This window comes from Hippocampus comes, unplaced genomic scaffold (assembly GCF_001891065.2).
Source record: "Hippocampus comes isolate QL1 unplaced genomic scaffold, H_comes_QL1_v1.1 scaffold155, whole genome shotgun sequence".
Classification (NCBI taxonomy): Eukaryota; Metazoa; Chordata; class Actinopteri; order Syngnathiformes; family Syngnathidae; genus Hippocampus; species Hippocampus comes.
In genome coordinates, this window is record NW_017804967.1 from 569,286 (window position 1) to 592,795 (window position 23,510).

Genomic DNA, 23,510 nt, shown 5'->3' on the forward strand with positions numbered 1-23,510 from the left:
GCTATTTATGTTATCATGTTAGTTATCCACTCAGTTATTTTGTTAAGGGTGTTGTAGTGATGCAAAAGGTGCAGAACCTCTATTAAGAATCTTCACCATTTAATGTTGCACTGAAAATATTTACCCCTCTACCTCTGCACTGTCAGAATTTGTTTTTGAGCTGATGAAAAATATATGGTGACTTTTGATATACCCATTAGTTTGTGTTTTGTGTTTAATTTAAAAATATTGCTCATATATTTTTATAATGTTTCCATATAATTCACATGTATTTACAATGTATTGTATCATATTAATTAAACGTATCTGTATGTAGTTGTGACATATATTCCCATATAATATTTATACATTGTATCATATATCTTTACATATATCACTAATATATTGTCCAATATAAATTGCAATATATGATTAGTTATTTATAAATACAAAATTACATATATTTTGTACTATATAAATGCATATATTGTAAGCTATTTCGCAATATATTGCAATATATGAAAAGCGGCAATCATTTGTATATTTTGCAATATATTGCACTATATAACAATATATTATGGCCAATATATAATATATTGTAAAATATATGTATTGACAATATATTAAAATATATAAAATATATTACAGTTAATATATTGGAAAATATATTTTTCTTTCGTAAGGGCCATGAAGAATGCAGTGCTTTTAGTGATATTTGTGTAAAAATACAAGTATCCTCACAACAAATAACTGAGCTGCGAACAATTGTGTTCTTGTCAGGGTTCGTTCAAGATCGCAAATGTTCACCAAACGTTGCTGTGTGCTTTTCTTGTCGCAAGGGATATTTTGAATAGGTTGATAAAGATGAAACGTAATACATACTGTGGTTTATGTTCAGTTCTGACCTGCTGTCAAGGAAAGTATAACTTGCCTCATGTAAACATGTTTAAAAAAAAAAAAGATTCCCTCCAGTTTCAAATGTGTCTGTAGAACTTGTTTTGGGTCACTCAACCGGCCAGTTGCGAGACAGCGCAGTCTTTGTCATGTGGATTCCTCTCCGCTTGCCTCAGACTGTATAATGTAGTCAATGGGTCATCAGAAGGAGAATCTCCACAGTTACAATGTGTGCAAAAATACAGCACACGGACAATATGATTTTTAATGAATTAGATCAACCGATGGCATGCGAACAAATCTATGGCGGGGAAAGTCCTTGTGTACTTTGTGTAGTTAAACTCTTCATGAATATTGAAAGTCCGTTTGATGGCAATTTTTGCCTCAACAATAACGCACTTTCAGGAAGTTACACATTAGATTACGTGTTTGCATGTGAATCAGCCATTTGGCATTGTTCTGTAAGTACTTGTACAGATTTATAGCGTCTGTGGAAAGAGCTTTATTGTGTGCCTCTTGTTCCATGGATTCATGAAATGCAACACATCATTTCTGCACAACAAACAACTTTTGGGGAATGTTCCTATAAAATTCACACAATGCCTCTGAAGTCTGGGGGTTGTGTTTAAGGGTTGTTTGAGTATAAAAGTTACTAAACAGGGTCTTTTTTTAGTGGTGGAACATCATTAAACATTAAAAGCTCATAGTTCATTTTCACCAAAGGTCGATTTAGCATGAGATATGTTTCCTTTTTGCGGAAATAAAATTGTAAAGATGTTGAGTAAGGCTTGTCACACACTGAACGATGTGATGGTTCTGCAACTAATTTGACCGATCTCTCCGTCACTGGTTTTGTCACGATCCAGTTGACAGTGAATCACCGTTGCACAATGTGGCAACATCATAGATTTCGGGAAATCAGCTTGAATGTCACCTTTCACAATGGCCAAAATAATGTTTTTTTCTAATTACAGTATATTCGACCCAAGCTTTAATTGACGCTCGAGGAATTGCATTAGGGGAACCACCCAGAAAATAAAGATCTTCCAAAAAATGCTCATAAACATTAAATATGTTTTTGATGGAAAAAAATGTTGGAAAAAAATTATAAAATTAATGTTAATATTAACATAATATAACATTATATTAATATAAACCTGCTGATGACACAGCATCAGGAGCAACTGAAATGCAAGTGAATGGGGGGCGGGTGAGTCTCTCATTGTATTTCCCCACTGTTTTCTCCCATTCTCACCCAAGTCCTCTTTATTTAGCAAACCACTTATTCTTTGACTGCTGTCTTTTTATGTCTGAAAAAAATATACCGTATGTACAGTCTCAAAAGGCTGTGCAGGCTCGCCATTTACCATTTCAGGGCGTCCTTCGTTTAAATCGCTTAATGTGCAGGTGTGAGTCATCGATTGTTATTTTCAACCGTCGAGTCAGGTTGGGCATTATCGGGCAGCGTGCGACGAAGGCACCGCATTCATGGATGTTTTTCTCCTTTAGTTGCAGAACCTGGGCGTGAACCCAGCCAACATTGGGTTCAGCTATCTGACAATGGAGTCGGACAAGTTCATCTGCATCAGGGAAAAAGTGGGCGAGCAGAACCAGGTGGTCATTGTGGACATGTCCGATCCCACCAACCCGATCAGGCGACCCATCTCGGCTGACAGTGCCATCATGAACCCCACCAGCAAGGTCATTGCCTTGAAAGGTGAGTGTCACATTTCCTTTGCAGCACCATTTCCTATTAGATGTAACATATTGAGCAAAAAAATAAAACATTGGCAACCTGGTTTTATACCAAGAATAATATATATATATATATATATATATATATATATATATATATATTTTTTTTTTCCATATATGTGCATTTTAGGTCTATATATATTTTAATCTTTTTTTTTTCCAGACTCATGATGTCTGCATGTTACTCACAATATTTATTTAGCTTTAGTTTGACCAGAATATTGATGTGGGAATGTCGCAGTCATGCCATGACTCAATGTTTTCATGTCATTAATGTCAGAAACGAAATCAAGATTGATGCTGAGTGCACTCAGTTCTGTAGGAGGATTGTACAAAATTCGTTGTGCAAATTGATTTGTGCCACGCACAGCGCAAACACAAACACTAATCAGGATGATTGGCCTGTAATGCTTCTTTCTCCTTGGGCATAGTATGTGCTTGTTTACTCTCTCCCTTTCATTTGTTTGGGTCTGCTCTTTCGTATCTGACTGACTTTTTGTTTTGCTTTTTTTCTCCCTGGCTTTCTGTCATTTCTCAGACGGTGAGTTGCTCTCCGTCTGCCCGCCCGCCTGACGCTCTGTTGTGATGATACAGTAGGCGTGGCTGTCTCGTAAAAGCTTCCAAAATACCTTTCTTGAGTTCACAGAGCTATTTTGGCTTCCAATCAATCAAAAGGCAGACAACTGTTTAGGGGACACACACACACACACACACACACACACACACACACACACACACACACACACACACTGTCTTTACCCTCTAGCCCTAATTTTTTTTTTTTTTTTTTTTTTTTTTTTGAGAAGCTGACTTGTGGTAGCATGACCTGGTGTGTGCTCCTCGAGTGAAAGTGTGGTATGCATTGTCACTTGTATTACGCATCCAAAAGATTTGGCACAGAGCCACAAAAGTCGAAGTCGCCTGACGCATACATGACCTCACCTGAGTGGTCGCTCTTTTACATTTTAAATGGGATTTTTTAGGGCTTCACATTTAGCACATCACTATTGTTCCTAAACAGTATTTAATTGTAACCCCTGCAAAGCTATGGGTCTGATTCACCTTTAAATGTGTATTAATTATCACTCAAAGCAAGAATTCAATTGATTTTTGAGCGGGAATATTTTAATGTTGATCGATGTTCTTGGAATGCAAGTTACCGTTTTTTGTTTTAGTTTTTTTTAAATGTGGTACTTGGGGAACAAAATTTGAGAACCACTTGTTTAAAGGAGAGTTTCCCAGCCTTTATTGAAACAAGGCACCCATTTAGCATTCGAGAAATCTGGTGGAACCCCACTCCACAAAATTTTGACGAAAAGTATGAATATCAAAATTATTCCAATTCTTGTCTCATTTTAGTCACACATTGACTTAATCGGTGTGACCACCTGTGCCTGTTTAATTGAACACAAAGCTGATATTTTTGTAATAAAAAACAAACATCAAAAACAAATTTAGTCTGAAATTGGATAATTTTCTGTCACCTCTGATGATATCTCACTGGAATATCGAGAAAATTAACGTTCAGTCGATAAAATTGTTATTTTCAAAATAAAAGCGATGGGAGAATCTTTGTCTCGTGAGTGTTCACAACTCCTGTTTTACTGCCGCTTTTCTTTTTGAGTCGAAGGATTTAGCTCTGTGGATTTTGTAAATTTATTTTGCTGATTATAATCATTCAAAGGTCAAAAATGTAGCTCTATTTCGCACAACGCAAGTCATATACTTTTTTTAGACTTGTCGGTTAGAGACAACTCGGTGCTCCATTTTGCCTTATTTGCTTCAAGATGCTATTAATCAACAATAAATGCAATGGACGTTTCACTGACTTTCTAACACTCAATGAAGTTGTTGTTTTTGAGACTTTTGGCGTGTCCTATCAGAGGTTGCCACATCAAACATGTCAGGGCTCATAGTTTTCAAAATATCTTTAAATTTAAAATCCAACCCCCCCCAACCATTTTCGACACCTTTCATGCCAGTCATGATTGTGCAGAGGAGCTAAAGTACATACCTAAGATGACTTCTACTGCGAAAGGGAGACTCCACCCTGGACTGTTGGCCAGTCACAGAGCACATATGGAGACAGATAACCAGTTACGCACACCCACTGCTTGCACGGAAGTCAGGCAAATGAACAGCTAAACCATCAGTGACACAATTCATCGCAGGAGCTCTTTATTGCCGACAGTAGAGTAAATTTGTCTTTGACTCACCAGAGCAACAACAGTAGACAATAGAAGTAGCGAAGGTCACATAGTAAAAAAAAAAAAAAAAAAAAAAAAAATCTCAACAATAAGAGACAGCAAGGAACACGTAATTAAAGGACAGAAGAGCCACATTTTTAGAAACGGCAGCAAAGCAAGAAACCTATATATTCTGTAGTGCTTTGTGGAGTGACCTTCTACAAACATTACATAATGTACAAAAAAAATGAAAAGTAATCGTAACTCTGATCCTTTGTGTTTGTTTGCTTTTTGACAACTTTCAACTTTCAAACTGTTTCCGAAGTGAAATAAAACAAAACAGTGATCACATGGAATTGTAAAAAAAATTGAAAACCTTACCACCCTATTCAGTCGATTACAAACATGTGTTACCTTTGTTTGAAAAATTCCTAAAATTTTTGACTGCTGCTTGGGTATTGACATCCTTTGCTGTCTCTCCCCTCAGCTGCAAAGATGCTGCAGATCTTTAACATTGAGATGAAAAGCAAGATGAAGGCTCACTCAATGACGGATGAGGTCATGTTCTGGAAGTGGATATCAGTAAATACTGTTGCCTTGGTGACGGACAAGGCCGTCTATCACTGGAGCATGGAGGGGGATTCCCAACCGAACAAAGTATTTGATCGGCATGCCAGTCTGGCAGGATGTCAGATCATTAACTACAGAACTGACGAACAACAGAAGTGGCTGCTGCTGATTGGGATTTCTGCACAGGTACCAACTTCTTTATTCTTGACGATGTCCTTTTACAGGAAGTGCAATGCTCGTACAATCTGGGATGCCTTGGCAACATTCTGATATGGTCCATGGCCTTAATGACTTTACTTGACATTAAAAAAAAGCCAAGTGCATGCTGTGTATTGCCACATCCAGTTGAAGTTGAGTTTCAAACTAAACATAATGTGTATTTAAGACAGCCACATAATTTTGGTTCTACTAAAGTGTGCTAGCTTAATGCTAGCAGACAATGAGAACCACCAAAAACGGACTTAACGAAACGAGCAGCGATGTCACGGTGTTATAACCCATTAAGAAAAGGATATTTCAACACAAACAAGCAATACAATAATTGCTTGTGGGCAAATGTTTTTTTTAATTCACCGCAAAAAGTACTGCGACTACAGCTTACTGAGTCATCGTGACTAGAGCTGAATGATTTACAAAAATCTATTATCTATTTTTTTTCCCGAAACCCTGTCAATATTTCAATTGTAGTTGTTTATTTTTTTCAACACAAGCAGTAGATTAAACAATATCAGATTTATTATACATTGTAAATAAGTTTTCGTCAAATAGTTAAGGCTTACGATAAAATAAAGGCAAATGAACCATAAATAATATGTAAGACAGTTTATCCACTTCAGTTTGAGTTTTTTGTACTTATGAAGGTGTCTTCACACGACAAAAGTCCTTTGGTCCACTTGTTTGCTAGATGGTTTCGTCTGCCTGTTGTTGCAGCAAAACCGTGTCGTTGGGGCAATGCAGCTGTATTCCGTGGAGAGAAAAGTATCCCAGCCCATAGAAGGTCACGCTGCTGCGTTCGGGGAGTTCAAAGTGGAAGGCAACGCCAATCCATCCACTCTCTTCTGCTTTGCTGTGCGTTCACAGGCGGGTGGGAAGGTATGAACCATTGAACGTTTCACAAAATGCATTGAACCTACGAGCGAGCACATTTTCATTAGCGAGTTGTTTGCGCAATCGTGGTCTTATTTGAACGTGTCGAAAATTCATCCAGCTGCACATCATTGAAGTGGGTCAGCCAGCTGCAGGAAACCAGCCATTTGCAAAGAAAGCAGTGGATGTGTTTTTCCCTCCAGAGGCCCAGACAGACTTTCCCGTAGCTATGCAGGTATGTGAAGGACCCCTGCAATTCCGAGGGTATGATCAGTGTGGCCTAAGAGTGTTCGGTGCTCGACCTTTTTTTGTGTTTCCCACAGATTGGAAGTAAACACGGTGTCATCTATTTAATCACCAAGTACGGTTACATTCACCTGTACGACTTGGAGTCAGGAGTGTGCATCTACATGAACAGAATCAGCGCTGAGACCATCTTTGTCACATCGCCTCATGAAGCCAGCTCGGGAATCATTGGAGTCAACAAGAAGGGACAGGTGACAGGGACGAAACATGCCAATACTCAGATAACACATTTAGTCACCCCGCTGATGTCTGTTGTGTGTCTTTACTTCTTTTTTTTAGGTCTTGTCAGTATGTGTCGAAGAAGAGAACATTGTCAACTATGCAACAAATGTTCTCCAAAATCCAGACCTGGCCTTAAGGATGGCTGTCAGGTCTAACCTAGCTGGTGCTGAGGAGCTTTTCGCCAGGAAGTTCAACACACTGTTTGCCCAGGGAAGTTATTCAGATGCGGCAAAGGTTGCAGCGTCAGCACCCAAGGTTGGTCTGAATCAGGAGTACTCAAGTACAAATCTTAAAAGGACCACAAAGAATTTTTCAATTCATCAAAAGTTCTCTTGTTGAGGTGGGTTTGGTCACATGCGATAATATTGCAATATTCAAAACAAAATCACCTTTAATTCAAAAGACTGGCCAAAATTCAAACTAAAATAAAATGTCATTTCAATTTTGACCAAAATGAAAATAAAGAGTTGAATCAGAGGGGGTGGGGATCTGCTTATTTATAACTGTCATTCCCTCTTTTTGTTTCCCTTCCGTATCACTTCAGTCATTCCTTCTTTTATTTTTGGGGCATCTGTGAATGTCTTGTGCTTCACCCAAATCCACGCCACTCTAATCAAGTCAAGTTTATTCGTAAAGCCCTTAATGACATTAATTAAGTCTCAAAGGGCTTCACAAACCCACGGTTGACATGTCTTAGCAACATTCCCTGATCTAACCCTCCCAAAATGAGCACGCTGTTGCTTGTTCTTATTGTGTCATCGACGTGACAAGAATCTTTCTCGCAGCTTGATGTGAGAATTTCAGTGCATTTTGGGGTTTTTTTTTTTTGTTCTCACGATGCTTTTATGGTCTTCTCATTTGGAAACTGACAAAGGTTTCTGGGAAAAATAAGCCTGAAATATTTCACCAAGACTGGGAGGCGGAATCCTCCCTCATGTCGCAAGATTTCAGCATATTTCGTGAAACTAAACTAAAACGGGCGGCCAATCTGTTGTGCTTCCGGGAATCATTTGATTTTTACATTGGACAGATTATTTAATTCATCTATCGATGCCAGCAATGAATGGTGTCAGGCAGAACAATGAAATGCTCTTCTATAGAATGGCAGCCGGCACAATAAATCTGTGTATCTATTTGTTGACATTGGAAGGCAATAGAATAAGTCGTGACTTTGTGCAAGTTAGCTAGCTTTGTGTTCATTGAAATAGGCTCACACAGAGGACGTAAATCCGAGTCTAAATGGAAACGCCATCAATTACAGTATTGTTTTGTGACATTTTTGTTTGGGGGTGTGGCCAGAGGATTTTTCTCATGCGAAATGGGTGCCTTGACTCAATAGCTGTTGGGAAACACTTCATGAGGTTTAAATTCCATTTTTATAGTGACGTTTTCCTTTTTTTCCCCCTCCTTTCATTTTCCCCACAATACCCAATTCTTCAACGCCTGACTCAGGGTGTCCTGCGGACTGCCGAGACCATTCGTAAGTTTCAGAGTGTCCCTGCCCAACCAGGTCAGGCATCTCCGCTGTTGCAGTACTTTGGTATTCTGTTGGACCAGGGTCAGCTCAACAAATTTGAATCCCTGGAGCTGTGCAGGCCTGTCCTGCAGCAGGGCCGCAAGCAACTTTTGGAGAAGTGGCTGAAGGAGGACAAGGTGAAACTTAATTTCATGGTCATCATGTGAAAATCTATTGTCACCTCTTCTGTTCTGCATGTTGGCAGACAACTGGCGATGCCTGGTTGTTCGTAGTGGCCTGATTTGACTACAAAACGTCTGTGTTGTAGCTGGAGTGCTCAGAGGAGCTGGGGGATCTGGTGAAAGCTTCTGACCCGACCCTCGCTCTTAGTGTGTACCTCAGAGCTAACGTCCCCAACAAGGTCATTCAGTGCTTTGCGGAGACTGGACAGTTCCAGAAGATAGTCCTTTATGCCAAAAAAGTAACTATCAGCCGCCTGTACTGTCTGATTTTCGGTGATATTCAGTACCAGGAAGTGGATCCGCATTTGAATAGTAAAATCACTCTGCTACATTTCCACAGGTTGGCTACACCCCTGATTGGGTGTTTTTGCTGAGGAATGTGATGCGTGTCAATCCAGACCAGGGGCTGCAATTTGCGCAGATGCTGGTACAGGATGAAGAGCCGCTCGCCAACATCAACCAGGTCAAACATCCTCTCATCATTTTTTTTGTAAACACATCAGCACAGTCGCCCATACACATGCCTGCAAACACATGAAGGAGCCGGTGTGGGAGCTGCATTTTGTGTAATTCCAGATGTGCCAGCAATGCCAGGAATTCACTGACTCAGAAACCCTTTTCCTCCTTTTTCAAGTCACGCCACCACTTTGCTCCGTTCCAGACTCCTCCAACTAATTGATTTCTTGTGGTTCTCTGAAAATGTACACATCTATCTGATTTAAGTTGTGATTTAAGAAGCGTGTCTTAATTAAATGTACACTATGAGTCATTGCGACTGCATAGTCAGTGGGTGAGTGCACTAACTGTCATCTACGGACAACACTGTTGATTAATGGATTCGTTAAATCCAACCTGTGGGGGGACAAGTTTGGTTGTCACAAAATAATTCACATCCCTGTGCTTTAATATTTCTGTTTGAAGGCAATTTGTTTCAATGCAACCCATTTCCTAACCTGTCACTCTTTGAACTACAAAGTATGACGATACTGCCCAACGAGATGTTTGGCCATACTCTTCCCTCCTTTGGTCTGTATGTGATTGCAAACTTAGTTTAGTTTGTAGTATTTTTTTGGCTAGATCTGACTGTCGGCTGTGTAAGCCAATTTTTTTCCCTAACGAGTTGCGGACAGGCACGGATGTTTGTGGCAATTTTGAAGGCGCCATTGACGCTCGGGCACTTTGGCTGCAGAGCTGTTGCGCAAATTGCGGCATGAACCCCGCAAAAGAAAAAAACAAAACCCTCAGTTTTAGCTTTAAAACTGATTATCTGAAAATGACGGGATCGGCCCGGGACTACAAATTTTTAACACAGGTGCATCTATTTGATAACTTTGATAACGAACTAACCTCTTCGCGTTCTAATTGTTGATTGTAGATTGTGGATGTGTTCATGGAAGGCAGCCTGATCCAGCAGTGCACCTCCTTCCTCTTGGATGCTTTGAAGAACAACCGCCCCGCCGAGGGACACTTGCAGACACGTCTGCTCGAGATGAACCTCATACATGCGCCACAGGTCAACGCTGACACAAAAAACAAGACACTTTGAGGTTTGCTCATTTGTTTGGCCATGCGTGTGACATATCTTTGTTTAGGTGGCAGATGCGATCCTGGGCAACCAGATGTTCACACACTACGACCGTGCTCATGTTGCTCAGCTGTGCGAAAAGGCGGGCCTTCTCCAGAGAGCTCTCGAGCACTACACTGACCCTTATGATATCAAGCGAGCTGTGGTACACACGCATCTGCTCAACCCTGAGGTACTCCTAAGGAAGGAAATTTTCTTTTTACATTCCGTCCATCCATTTTCTAATCCGCTTATCCACATGAGGGTCACGGGCGTGCTGGAGCCTATCCCAGCTGTCTTCGGGCAGTAGGCGCGGGGACACCCTGAACCGGTTGCCAACCAATCGCAGGGCACACATAGACGAACAGCCATTCGCGCTCACACTCACAACTCGGGACAATTTAGAGCGTTCCATTAACCTGCCATGCATGTTTTCGGAATGTATGGGAGGAAACCGGAGTACCCGGAGAAAACCCACACAGGCACAGGGAAAACATGCAAACTCCACACAGGATGTCTGAAGCCGGAATCGAACTCTGCACCTCTGCACTGTGATGCGGACGTGCTAACCAGTCGACCACCGTGCCGCCCTCATTCTTTTTACATGATGTGTGAAATGGACTTCTTGACAGCTGTTTAACCTTTGTGTGCCCCTGCACCCCAACCCCTTTTTTTTTCCTGACAGTGGCTCCTGAACTTCTTTGGCTCTTTGTCGGTTGAGGACTCGTTGGAGTGTCTCAGAGCCATGCTGTCGGCTAACATCAGACAGAACCTGCAACTCTGTGTGCAGGTAGCGTCCAAGTACCATGAGCAGCTCGGGACTCAGGCCCTTGTGGAGCTCTTTGAGTCTTTCAAGAGTTACGAGGGTAGGTGTCTCAAGCACTCTGTGTGTGTGCGCGCGTGCGCATATTGGCTTCAATAGCCAGAGCAGGCGAGGTCATTACTCCCTCTTCCCTTTCTATTCAAGGCTTGTTTTACTTCCTCGGCTCGATTGTGAATTTCAGCCAGGAGCCTGATGTGCACTTTAAGTACATCCAGGCAGCCTGCAAGACTGGACAGATCAAAGAAGTCGAGCGGATCTGTCGAGAGAGCAACTGTTATGACCCGGAGAGGGTTAAGAACTTCCTCAAGGTTGAACAGTTCTCCCATCGCTTTACTCTATTACCACTCAGTAAGAAATGTGATGTTATAATTAACAGAGGACCTCTCTGTTTTTTTTTTTTTTCCCCCTTGCTAGGAAGCCAAGCTGACCGACCAGCTTCCTCTCATTATCGTATGTGACCGCTTTGACTTTGTCCATGACCTGGTACTCTACCTCTACCGCAACACTCTACAGAAATACATTGAAATCTACGTACAGAAAGTAAGTCACTGTCATTTCCAGGCGATATGTGGTTGTTCGACATTGTCCATCCTTCTCACTCTACTCAGTGTCTTGTTACAATATGACTCAGACACTAGAAAAAGTATTGGAGAATGAACAATGGGTAACATTGTGGTTCTCGACGAACAAGAGTTTGTAGTGTAATAATTGAGTAGTAATGTTTCTGTGATTTGTTAGCTCATTTCCTGTCATGTTTTTTTTGGGGGGGGTGTTTTTGTTTATTTATTTATTTATTTTTTATTTTATTTTTTTTTTTTTAAGGTTAACCCCAGTCGATTACCAGTGGTGATAGGTGGCCTGTTGGATGTGGACTGTGCTGAGGATGTCATTAAGAACTTGATCATGGTGGTCAGAGGCCAGTTTTCCACTGATGAGCTTGTGGATGAGGTCGAGAAAAGAAACAGGTAGGGGAAAAAAAGCAGCCAATGTAGGTCTCCTTTTCTTATTACTTGAGTTATGAAGCTTACTCATCAAAACCTAACTTTGCCTCACCAATGAATTATATGACAGAACTCAAAACATCGCCACGTCCTTGTACATCAACACAATTTCCTTCTGAAAAATGATACAAACAAAATCCTATGTTCAATGTTTTTTCTTCTTCTCTCTAGGTTAAAACTCCTGTTACCGTGGTTGGAGTCACGTACCCACGAGGGCTGCGAGGAGCCAGCCACCCACAACGCTCTGGCCAAGATTTACATCGACAGCAACAACACACCCGAACGTTTCCTGAAAGAGAACCCCTTCTATGACAGCGCTGTGGTGGGACGCTACTGCGAGAAGAGGGACCCTCACCTTGCCTGTGTTGCTTATGAGAGAGGGCAGTGCGACTTGGACCTCATTAAGGCGAGGACCTTCAAATTCCAGTGCAGCTCAGATAAATGTGGTGGATCAAAAATATTAAGAATATCCATTGGTATAAAATCAATGCAGACAATATATTTCATGTTGTCAAAAATCTTGACATCTTTTGATTGTTTCAGGTCTGCAATGAGAACTCGTTATTTAAAAGTGAGGCTCGGTATTTGGTGCGACGAAAAGACCCAGAACTTTGGGCCAATGTATTAGAAGAGAAAAACCCCTACAGGAGGCCACTCATCGATCAGGTCATATTCTCACACTCACCTCAAGTGGTGCATGTTGTTGTTGAAAGTGAACTTTATTCACGTGACGATATAATGTAATGCTTTGTTTTGTTCATTCTAGGTGGTACAAACTGCGTTGTCGGAGACCCAGGACCCAGAGGAGGTGTCGGTCAGCGTCAAGGCATTCATGACTGCTGACCTACCCAACGAGTTGATTGAACTTTTGGAGAAGATCGTGCTTGACAACTCTGTTTTCAGTGAACACAGGTTCGGATTACTTAGTGTCACATTTGAATGATTTAACCATCATTATTCATTTTTAACAATGCCTTTGTTGTATGTCCTTTCCCCAGAAATCTTCAGAACCTGCTGATTTTGACCGCCATCAAGGCGGACCGCACGCGCGTGATGGAGTACGTCAATAGACTGGACAACTACGACGCCCCGGACATTGCTAATATCGCCATCAGCAATGAGCTCTTTGAGGAGGCCTTTTCCATTTTTAAGAAGTTTGATGTCAATACGTCAGCCATACAGGTACATGTCAATAAATGTTTCACTTTCACATCATCTCCTAATTTCAAAACAAGCATTTTGTAAGCATCCTCTTTTTCATGAAAATCTCAACTTCAAAATTGGGCATCAGAGAGAGCTCTGGCTCTGTTACTGTGTCTCTGAAAAAAATCTGCTCCAAGAAACCTGAAATTTTACATTGTGTAACATGAACGTAAAAGTTATTGTTGTTCCATTTGGCCAGATCTTTGTACACCACGATAATTTTGACCTTTTAAAATTGAAGAAAAAAAAAAGATCCAATCGATTTCAGCCAGCACCGATCTTGAAGGTTACACGATTGGCCCCAGTTTAGGATTACATGAGAGGATGGGGGAGCTCTTCTGTTATCTTCGAGTAGTTCAATTAGTTGAATGTGATGCTTGACTCCGACTTAAATAGGGCATGTACGCTGACAGCCGCTTGAACGAATGTAGCATCCCTTCTGCTGCTTTCATTTACACAAAAATTAGGCTTTGTGCTCCTTCCCAGCATTTATGTATTTTGGTTATTGTTCTATGAACTCTCCTGCTCTCTCGTAGGTATTAATAGAAAATATAGGAAACTTGGACAGGGCCTATGAGTTTGCAGAGCGATGCAATGAGCCTGCGGTATGGAGCCAGTTAGCAAGGGCACAGCTGCATCGAGATCTGGTCAAGGAGGCCATTGACTCGTATATTAAAGCTGTGGACCCCTCAGCCTACATGGAGGTGGTCAATGCGGCCAGCAAGAACAGTAAGCCTTTGCTCTTCAGTGCCACTTTTCAGCTATTTCACTCACGTTCAGAATTACGCGTCTTTAATCAAGTCGTCGTTTTTCAGACAACTGGGAAGATTTGGTCAAATTCCTCCAGATGGCTCGGAAGAAAGCACGCGAATCGTACGTGGAGACGGAGCTGATCTTTGCTTTGGCTAAAACAAACCGTCTGGCTGAGTTGGAGGAGTTTGTTAGCGGGCCCAACAATGCTCACATCCAACAGGTATAGCACAGCGCATAAATGGCTGCACAAAATGATCCACATGCACCACAATAACTGGTGTATCTGGCTATTGTCTTCCTCCTTAGGTGGGAGATAGATGTTACGAAGAGGGAATGTACGAGGCCGCTAAGCTCTTGTACAACAACGTGTCAAACTTTGCTCGACTGGCATCCACACTCGTGCACCTGGGAGAGTACCAGGCCGCCGTGGACAGCGCCAGGAAAGCCAACAGCACTCGCACTTGGAAAGAGGTCACTGGCACGCCGAGAAGCAAACCATACCTGCTATTTTGCCAGCCATTCCCAGGATTTCCTGTCCGACACACCTCTTCCCATCCTGTCTGTTCGGCAGGTCTGCTTCGCATGCGTGGACGGCGAGGAATTCCGTCTGGCACAAATCTGCGGCCTCCACATCGTCATCCATGCCGACGAGCTGGAGGACCTGATCAGCTACTACCAGAACCGCGGCTACTTTGAGGAGCTGATCGCTCTGCTGGAGGCAGCTCTGGGCCTGGAGCGGGCACACATGGGCATGTTCACCGAGCTCGCCATTCTCTACTCCAAGTTCAAGCCTCAGAAAATGAGAGAGCACCTGGAGCTCTTTTGGTCCAGAGTCAACATTCCAAAGGTGAGAATATCACCACACACGAGGATGCTAATTCTGTTGATGCTCAGATGCACGCTAGAGGGTTCATTAGTTAGATCTTGATGAGATCCAATAATAGAGAGGTAGCAATAAAAATTAAATCCTAAATTTTGATGAACAACACTCCGTGTCATTGTATACATTTGTCATTGTCGTTAGTATGTGGCGGCATAGAACTGCTCACACCTCGTGTAACTACTTGAGAGTGTTAACATGTTAGGAACAGCTCTTGGTATGGTTAAGGGCTGTTCTACGACAATGAAAGCGAAATGAAGAGGATTTTAGTTTGATCTTACAGTTTTTGACAAGTTTAGTAGAAGATGTCTTTGGATCAGATGTGAGCAAATTATGCATTCACATTATAAAGAGTCCTGTCGTAAATATTTTTATGTTAATTTAGCTCTTTTTCTCTCAAATTAAAAAATTAAAATGTGTTTTTGATTTGTTTTTTTTGTATTTTGAAATTAAAATAATTGGTTCATTATTGTAAAGAAGACAAAAAAAAACCCTCAATTTTATTTAAAGAGCAAAACAACAGCAGCTGGAACAAAGATCCGTTTTAAATGAAAGTACATAATCTGCACATAAAATAAACTGATCACATATTTTCATACCCATTTGAACTGTCTTTTTAAAGATCAAATACAAATTACCAGCCAGCTGTTAATTTTCAAAAATCACGAGGCCCTTAAACTCAAAAGTTTGCCCCCTGCTGTCCACTGTTCTTAATCTGTGGCCGTTGAGCGCACAAAACAAAAGAAATGAATCTCTCGTCCATATGTAAACTCAGAGATAGCGTGATTTTGATACAACACCTGTTTCATTGTTCCTTTCTCCTTGCTCACCAGGTTCTGCGTGCAGCCGAGCAGTCCCACTTATGGGGCGAGCTGGTTTTCCTTTACGATAAGTACGAAGAGTACGACAACGCCGTCATCACAATGATGTCTCACCCGACCGACGCGTGGAAAGAAGGCCTTTTTAAAGACATTATCGCAAAGGTAAACTGCGGCGTGGCTACGTTGGCCGTTTTCTTGTCTCAAGCTTGAGTCAACGTTACTTGTGTCTTTTTAGGTGGCCAACGTGGAGTTGTACTATAAATCTCTTTCCTTCTACCTGGATTATAAACCTCTTCTACTCAACGACTTGCTGACTATTCTGTCTCCACGCTTGGATCACAATCGAGCTGTCAACTTTTTCACCAAGGTAATCAACATGGATAGATACCTTTTCTTTAAAAAAAAAAAAATGCGTTTGTTACAATGCTTCATTCTTTATTGCTCCCAACTTAGGTGAACCAGCTGAAGCTAGTCAAGCCATACCTGAGGTCTGTCCAAAATCACAATAACAAGTCTGTTAATGAAGCCCTCAACAACCTGCTGACAGAGGAGGAGGACTACCAGGTCTCAAAGTCCTTCTCTTTCTGAAACTGATGTCATTTTACATCACGGCGTGATGACCGAATTGTCCGAAGATAAACAGTCATATTGGTACTGTATTCAAAAGCCAAGCGCTGAACGTAATTTAATATCACACGCGATACACAAAGCGTCCTTGGGTTTTGATGATTGTGCGTTCTAAATTAACACTCGGCAACCCAAGAAAATGCGGGTTAAAATTCCATTCAGTTGGTGTTGGTAAAAAGTTAGCAGCCAGTTTGGCCAGTGATGCGTGCGTCAATTGTGCGTCAGTATTTCTGACTGATAAACGCTTTTGCGATTGAGCTCATTCTGCCATCTGTGAACATTTAAATTTTTTTTTTCCCCTTTCCCAACAGTTCATTTTTGTTCTAGAGTGCCAGGTTTTGTTTGACTTCTAAACACACAGTAACACTAGGTCTGGTCTTGAGTGCAACCGGTGTGAGAAAGGAACAGTGATATTGTGAGGAAGGTAGATAAAAGCACACCACTGCTAAAGTGGAAAAAAAAAACATTGGCTGGTGAAAATGATTGGCCGGTAAACTTGGCCGCATTGGCTGTTGATCAAAAAGTTCATTCAGAGTTCCATCGTAATACTTCGTTGTCAGGCAGCACAAGAAGGCACTCTGAATCTTTTACTGGAGAGATGCACACCTTTAATACTTTGTACATTCCACTATACCGGATGTACAAATCCGGACTACCTTGCTGAGGATTCAACTCAAGGGATTCCATTTCTGACATCACCAAGTGGTGCACAGTTACAACGATGACAACGGCTATTCTGATCTGATTTTTTTTTCCTTTTTATTTTACTACAGGGCCTCCGAGCATCCATTGATGCCTACGACAATTTTGACACCATCGGCCTCGCCCAGCGATTAGAAAAACACCAGCTGATTGAATTTAGACGCATTGCTGCCTATCTGTACAAGGGCAACAACCGCTGGAGACAGAGTGTGGAGCTTTGCAAGAAGGACAAACTCTACAAGGTGAGAGAGGATAAGGGAGTGGAATGTAAAGGTTGTCCCCCAAAAGTTGACATCAGTTTAAAGTGCGTGTGTTTGAAGTGTAGTTTTTTTAGTGTTGCTTTCTTAGTGTTGAGTCATTGCCAACCGCAACCCCTTTAGACAGCTTTGTTCTTAAACTATTCTGCCATGATGAGTAACGACTCGCTCATCCCTCTTTGCCAGGATGCAATGCTGTTCGCTGCCGAGTCAAAGGATGCAGAGCTCGCGGAGACCTTGCTGCAGTGGTTCCTCGAGGAGGGCAAGAAGGAGTGCTTTGCCGCCTGCCTCTTCGCCTCCTATGACTTGCTACACCCTGACGTGGTGCTGGAGATGGCCTGGAGGCACAACATCGTGGACTTTGCCATGCCATACTTCATCCAGGTCATGAGGGAATACCTCACAAAGGTTTGCTCTCAATTGAGATGTTGACATTTGTCTTCAATGTAAGATCTGGTCTATTTTCAAGTGGAATCCCGTTTCTCTGTTTTTAATTGCGTTTTTACTGTACTTTGCTCCTAATGCCTTGTTATTGTCAGAAGTATTTCTTGGAGAAACCTATCACTTCAAGTGACGAGTTAACTGTAGGTATTGACCACATCTGTGTTTAAAAGGCAAATGGTATCAGCCATTCAGCGGACACATACTTTTTGTTACAGAGTGGTACCTTGACTTACAAGTTGAATTTGTCCCTGACCATTTTCCTGAACTGAAAACATTCTTCTCTCGAATATTGTTTTTCTCATTGAAATTATTAGAAATACCACAAATTCCTGGTCCACGTTGCGCTCCTTCTGGCATTTGCACTTTGTCCACTGGGGGGCAGTATAATACAGAGAGAATTTCACAACGATGTTTTAGTTGTTTTTCGCAGGAAAAAAAAACGTATTACATTGTCTCCCTTCATATTTTGCTGCACTGTTTGTGTTCAAATAGAAGTTGTTGAAAGGTTTATAAGTAGTTGTGAAATTTTCTGCCACCCTCTAGCACTTATAATTCAAGAAAATCAACCTCGGAAGTCAGGTCACTTGTAAGCCGAGGCACCAATGTAGTAAAATTTAACTCCCTCAGAAAGACCAGTTCCAAATTGTAGACTGATGTGGTCACTTGAGGTCATCTCTTTGGGTTTCTTTTTTTTTTTCCAGGTTGATGAGTTTGCTGCGAAGGTGACGGTCTCTGGCCCCCCTTTTTTTTACATTTCTCTAATATGTTCTGTCTGCTCCTGTTGTAACTGCTCCTTAAACCTTTAGATCTCTGATGCAGTAAACTAGCATGAACTGTAGGCTGACTAAGGCATAACTAGCCATGATAGGAAGGGTGTTGGCTTTTGTTCCAGCTCAACAACAAAAGAGCACATTGTTCCAGTTACTAGTTTAGTACGTCGATGAGTGGCTGGAGACTAGTCCGGGATCTACCCCGCCGCTAACCCAAAGGCAGCTGGAATAGGCTCCAGCTCAGCTGTGACCCGAATTAGGACAAGCGTTACGGAAAATGGATGGATGATAGTGCAGTAGTGTTTCAGGCTTGCCTCCAAATTCAACTAGCCATATAGTTGTACTTTTGCCCAAAAGTGACCCATTTTGTTTGGATGAATTTAATAAGTGGCTAAATTTGAGCATGTGAGACGTCCGTAAATCTCGCGTGACTTCACTTCAGCCACCATCAAAGGATTACCGGTTAACTGTGTTACATGACGGCTGGTGATGTGATAGTTGGTCCGCACAAATGTTTTACAAGTACCGATATTGATTTCGCTATTGATATCGGTGTATCCCTGTTCATAAGAATGTGAAAATGTTGCTTTAAAATGCTTTTACAGTGAATCAAACATTTACACATTTTACCCTATACCAAATAAAATCAACCAAAAACCAACTGGAATATGAATGATGGCCCAGCCAGGTGATGTGACTGTCTTCAGTTGCTGATGTTACAAAGTATTCTGTGTGGGAAAAGAAGTAGCGAGATGAATGTGTCTTCATTTTGTGTTGATGTTGGGAACTGAAGCCTTCACACCGTCCTCCAGCTTCTCAGGAGCAGGATTAGTCTGTTCTGGCCTAACACTTCCCTCTCACCTCTCTAACTCGTCTGCTATAATGCTGCTGTGTGTGCGTGTGTGTGAGTGTGTAATCAATCAAGGTTTTATGAGACGCAGGTTTTGCCCTCATGGCAGATGTGTGACGCATCCCCAAGTTTCCCTTTTTCTAACGCCAGGTGAAAACAGTAATAAACTGTGTGCAAAATTAAACACTAACTCCAAACGTTATATGCTCTCATTGTGACATTATTTTTATTTTACATCCATTCGATTAAAATGTCAGTTGCTCGTCTGGAGGCCGATAATTTTGTCTTTACTACGGTAATGCTTGGATTTGGTTAGAGATGTAAGAATAGTATAACTTAAGATAGTATGTTTACTATCGTGGGTGTAGTTTGCAGTGCAGTTGGATTATGTCCTGTGCCATTTGAGCAACTTATTTTCTTCTTCATATATTTACAGAAGTGCATGGTTGCATCGAAGGAGGTTGAATTGAATGTTGTTCTTTGGTGCCCTCAGGTGGACAAACTGGAGACAGCTGAAAGCCAGAGGCAAAGTGAAGAGGAGGTGACAGAGCCTCAGCCAATAGTGTTTGGTAAGTAGTTTCTCCACCAACTAGCTGAAATGACGCTTTCCACTTGTGGAAAAAAATGGTCAGATGGAGTGACGACCTGCAAGCATGGCGCCTGTTAGAGTGGCGGCCACTATTTTGAGGATATTCTGGAACTGCTTTTGGCACCAGCGTTTTCTTTCCACTGTTGCGAATTGCTATGCTTCCACAATGTGGGTCACGTTTTATTTCCTCAAATAGTGGTCGATGCCGTTTGTTAACTGCATGGAATACTGGCCATTTATTTGCGGCTGAGTATTTCATTGTACAGTTTAACCTCTGTTCCCATTAGTTAATTGGTTGCGAAATTCTGTTCGCAAACTGCAGCAATTATTTCACATTAAATAAAAAGAAATGAGAAAAAAAACATTTCAAGGGTAATTGTTGTTTGGCTCACACCAGGAGGTGGGCGGGGCTCATATCAGTTTGCTGATGACTTAAAAAAACAAAAACCTCTCAGTTCATATTGCACATGGAAAATCTTACCAAGCAAGATGCGAGTATTTGTTATACAATAAAAGGGGAAAAAAATGATAGTTTGACCTGCTTTCGGCACAAAGGTTTTTCCTTCAAGTGTTTCTGGTTGTCATGATTCAAACAGCCATTAGTGTGGGTGAAAACTACGCAGAAAATGTTGACTTGCAGGATAGTTGTGATTCAAACAAACAAACATTAAAGGCAAGGCAGGTCAAGTTACGAGCATGAGATGATGAAATGGCCTCAACCTCTGAATGCATGACCTTGTACGTTTGTGTGTTCAGGCCAGCAGTTGATGCTCACCGGTTCTCCCGCTCCAGTGGCCCCCCAGCCGGGATATCCCGGCTATAGCTACCCTGCCAACGCCGCAGGCTACCCCGCTCAGCCTGCTTACGGCTTCCCCATGTAGAGGACCGAGCCATCCTTTTCCGCGAGCACGCCCTCACTGAACCGAGCTGCTCTGGCTCTCTGAACTGAAACCTCAACCGGAACCGGGCACCACGCTACTTCACTGAAACCGCAGTAACATCTCCTCCTCGCTATTATCGAGGGTCGGTATCAACTCTCCTCTAATCCATTTCCTCTCCCCATCTGGACATAACGGTGCACTGAACTGCAGAGCATAACCTCACTGCTGCCCTGTTGCTGTTACATGTAGATTTCTAGAGAGTCCTCTCTTGGTTTTTTTGAGGATGACAATTCGCTGTTGCGGAGCGGTTGGGGGCTTTGCACTCCTCCCTACCCCAAATGTCTATACCGCCTTACATGAGGGGGGAAAATGGGCTCAGTTTGTTCATGATGAATCCCACGGCGCTCTGGGTTGAGAGACTGTTACCGTGCAATCACTTTCTTTTCTCATCACACACACAATTTGTGCTGTTAATGTACTGCGACTAGTGTCTGTTAGTGTGTGTGTGTGTGTGCGTTCAGCGTCAAAGTCTTTGAGAGACGAGTCACACAACCCATGAGATGCTCATAAACATTTCCACTCCCTTCAGCTGAAAATCCCTTTCCTGTGATAAAATGGTCTGTACGCTGATCTATTGACTTTTTCGCAATGAGTTTCACGAGGGGGGGATACCCCCCAAGAGAAAATCGTTTTCCAAATAAATACTATGTGCTACAGTCTGTGCATGTGCTGCCAAAATGTAATGCTGCAAGCAGGAGCACAATTTTCATGTTTCACTCAAGTCTATCAAGTATTAATACTAATAGGTCCAATGGAACTGTTTCAAGTGACTAACAGAACATTTGGGGATGAACAGAGGAAGAGGGAGAAGAAAAATTTGCGGGTGTCCTAGTGCCAGTTTGTCGACAATAATCATTGTACTGAAAGCAATGTATAATTTAAGATATATTGAAATACTAAACTAATCAAAGAATATTATGAAACACCGTATGTATTGTCTATAGTATGTCATTGTAGTTTGAGGGGCATAATGATTTTTTTTTTTTCGTAAGAAAACAGACAAAATGCCAAAAACAGCAGTTATTAAATGCTTTTGTGGCAAGTTTGGAGGTTTACTTCATGCTCCTATAGAAGCTACGCTCATTTTTTGTGCACAAAAATAAAGTATACACACAATTTGTGATCTTATTAATTCACAGCAGTTAAAGGTTCAGATTCTTGTGTTGTCTAATCGCCACAAAATAGAGCTTATCTCACCTAACTTTTGGCCAAGAGTTTGTAATGACCCCAACATGCATGTTTTGGCAATGTGGGAGATTGCTGGAGAACCCGGATGGCAAGCACAGGGGGAACATGCAAAATCGACACAGGCTGACCTGGAGTAGATTCTAAGTGTCTTAGAAATGTGACAGTGATGAGGAATTCTAGTACTACACACAGTTTTGAGCTTCATTTAAACCAGGGGTCATCCACTCCGGTCCTAGAGGGCCCATCTCAGAATCAGAATCATCTTTATTGGCCAAGTATGTAGAACACACAAGGAATTTGTCTCCGGTAGTACAGGCTACCCTAGTATCATCAATAACAAGTAACTATGATTAAAAAAAGGACATGACAAATACGTATGGAAAGACATTCTGTAATATAAGGGTACTGTGTGTGGTAGTACCACCCAATGACAGCTGTGAGACAATGTGCGTGCAAGGTATCAAGCAGAGCTAAAGCGATCAGTGGTAGAAATGCAATACTATAACAGTTGAGCAGTTGGTGCAGAAAATCATTGCATCACTGGTTTAAAAAAAAATCCTCTTTTTCTTTTGGAGCACATCAGGATTTTGCGATACTTCTGTTTTTTCATTTTGACCAATAAAAGCTTTTTTTGGGGGGGGGTACTGTGCATGAAAACGTATAGTTACGAGCTTCAGCCTATTGGTGAACCTGAGATTAGAAAATGTTGCTCAATATATAACACTCGATCCATCCATTTTCCGATCCGCCTCTCCTCCCAAAGGTCGCGGGGTAGGGGGAGGTGGGCTGAAGCCTATCCCAGCCGTCTTCGGGCAGTAGGCGGGGGACACCCTGAACCGGTTGCCAGCCAATTTCCAGGGCACACACAGACGAACAACCATCCACGCTCACACTCACACCTTGGGACAATTTAGTGTTCAATCAGCCTGCCATGCATGTTTTTGGAATGTGGGAGGAAACCGGAGTACCCGGAGAAAACCCACACAGGCCCGGTGAGAACATGCAATCTCCACCCAGGGAGGTCGGAGCTGGAATTGAACCCGGTACCTCTGCACTGTGAGGTCGACCCACTAACCACTGGTACACCGGGCCACCCGATAAATAACAATCTTACATTTATTATTACGATTATGAAAAGTTGATGTGCTCGAGAAAAAACGAGGGTGGATTAGGAATCGGTTTACTTGCATCTCTGATTTAAAAATTCGTGTGCTTACAAGTGTGTGAGTGTAATTGTTTCATTCATCAGTGTCTTACGTGTTTCTTCCCTCACTGTTGTTTAGATTTTTAAATTACCGTATTCACTTTACTGTTATTTTTTTTTTCGTTTTACTGTGACTAATCACACTGACAACGATATAGGGTGAAAGTAATCGGGCCTCCAACGATCTCAATCAAAAT

General features: G+C 41.8%; 1 protein-coding gene across 5 annotated transcripts in view; it reads left to right on the forward strand.

Moving 5' to 3' along the window:
- The window catches only part of cltcl1 (clathrin, heavy chain-like 1), a 32,373-nt gene extending 10,322 nt beyond the window's left edge, over positions 1 to 22,051 (forward strand). Inside the window, exons 2-33 of one of the 5 annotated variants that reach the window (XM_019887815.1) lie at positions 2,383 to 2,590; positions 3,167 to 3,169; positions 5,302 to 5,570; positions 6,315 to 6,476; positions 6,592 to 6,705; positions 6,794 to 6,967; positions 7,056 to 7,253; positions 8,451 to 8,651; positions 8,783 to 8,935; positions 9,037 to 9,159; positions 10,072 to 10,209; positions 10,289 to 10,453; positions 10,946 to 11,126; positions 11,228 to 11,391; positions 11,498 to 11,623; positions 11,906 to 12,048; positions 12,256 to 12,490; positions 12,628 to 12,750; positions 12,851 to 12,996; positions 13,083 to 13,266; positions 13,824 to 14,016; positions 14,103 to 14,260; positions 14,347 to 14,511; positions 14,612 to 14,887; positions 15,754 to 15,903; positions 15,977 to 16,108; positions 16,195 to 16,305; positions 17,142 to 17,312; positions 17,514 to 17,735; positions 18,473 to 18,499; positions 19,885 to 19,960; positions 20,737 to 22,051. In XM_019887815.1, coding sequence (XP_019743374.1) covers positions 2,383 to 2,590; positions 3,167 to 3,169; positions 5,302 to 5,570; positions 6,315 to 6,476; positions 6,592 to 6,705; positions 6,794 to 6,967; positions 7,056 to 7,253; positions 8,451 to 8,651; positions 8,783 to 8,935; positions 9,037 to 9,159; positions 10,072 to 10,209; positions 10,289 to 10,453; positions 10,946 to 11,126; positions 11,228 to 11,391; positions 11,498 to 11,623; positions 11,906 to 12,048; positions 12,256 to 12,490; positions 12,628 to 12,750; positions 12,851 to 12,996; positions 13,083 to 13,266; positions 13,824 to 14,016; positions 14,103 to 14,260; positions 14,347 to 14,511; positions 14,612 to 14,887; positions 15,754 to 15,903; positions 15,977 to 16,108; positions 16,195 to 16,305; positions 17,142 to 17,312; positions 17,514 to 17,735; positions 18,473 to 18,499; positions 19,885 to 19,960; positions 20,737 to 20,861 — 5,016 coding nt within the window. In that variant the 3' untranslated portion in view covers positions 20,862 to 22,051. The remainder of the gene's footprint in view (positions 1 to 2,382; positions 2,591 to 3,166; positions 3,170 to 5,301; positions 5,571 to 6,314; positions 6,477 to 6,591; positions 6,706 to 6,793; positions 6,968 to 7,055; positions 7,254 to 8,450; positions 8,652 to 8,782; positions 8,936 to 9,036; positions 9,160 to 10,071; positions 10,210 to 10,288; positions 10,454 to 10,945; positions 11,127 to 11,227; positions 11,392 to 11,497; positions 11,624 to 11,905; positions 12,049 to 12,255; positions 12,491 to 12,627; positions 12,751 to 12,850; positions 12,997 to 13,082; positions 13,267 to 13,823; positions 14,017 to 14,102; positions 14,261 to 14,346; positions 14,512 to 14,611; positions 14,888 to 15,753; positions 15,904 to 15,976; positions 16,109 to 16,194; positions 16,306 to 17,141; positions 17,313 to 17,513; positions 17,736 to 18,472; positions 18,500 to 19,884; positions 19,961 to 20,736) is intronic. The other 4 variants (XM_019887829.1, XM_019887823.1, XM_019887838.1 and 1 more) reach the window with 4 other exon arrangements.
- Positions 22,052 to 23,510: the final 1,459 nt, after the last annotated feature.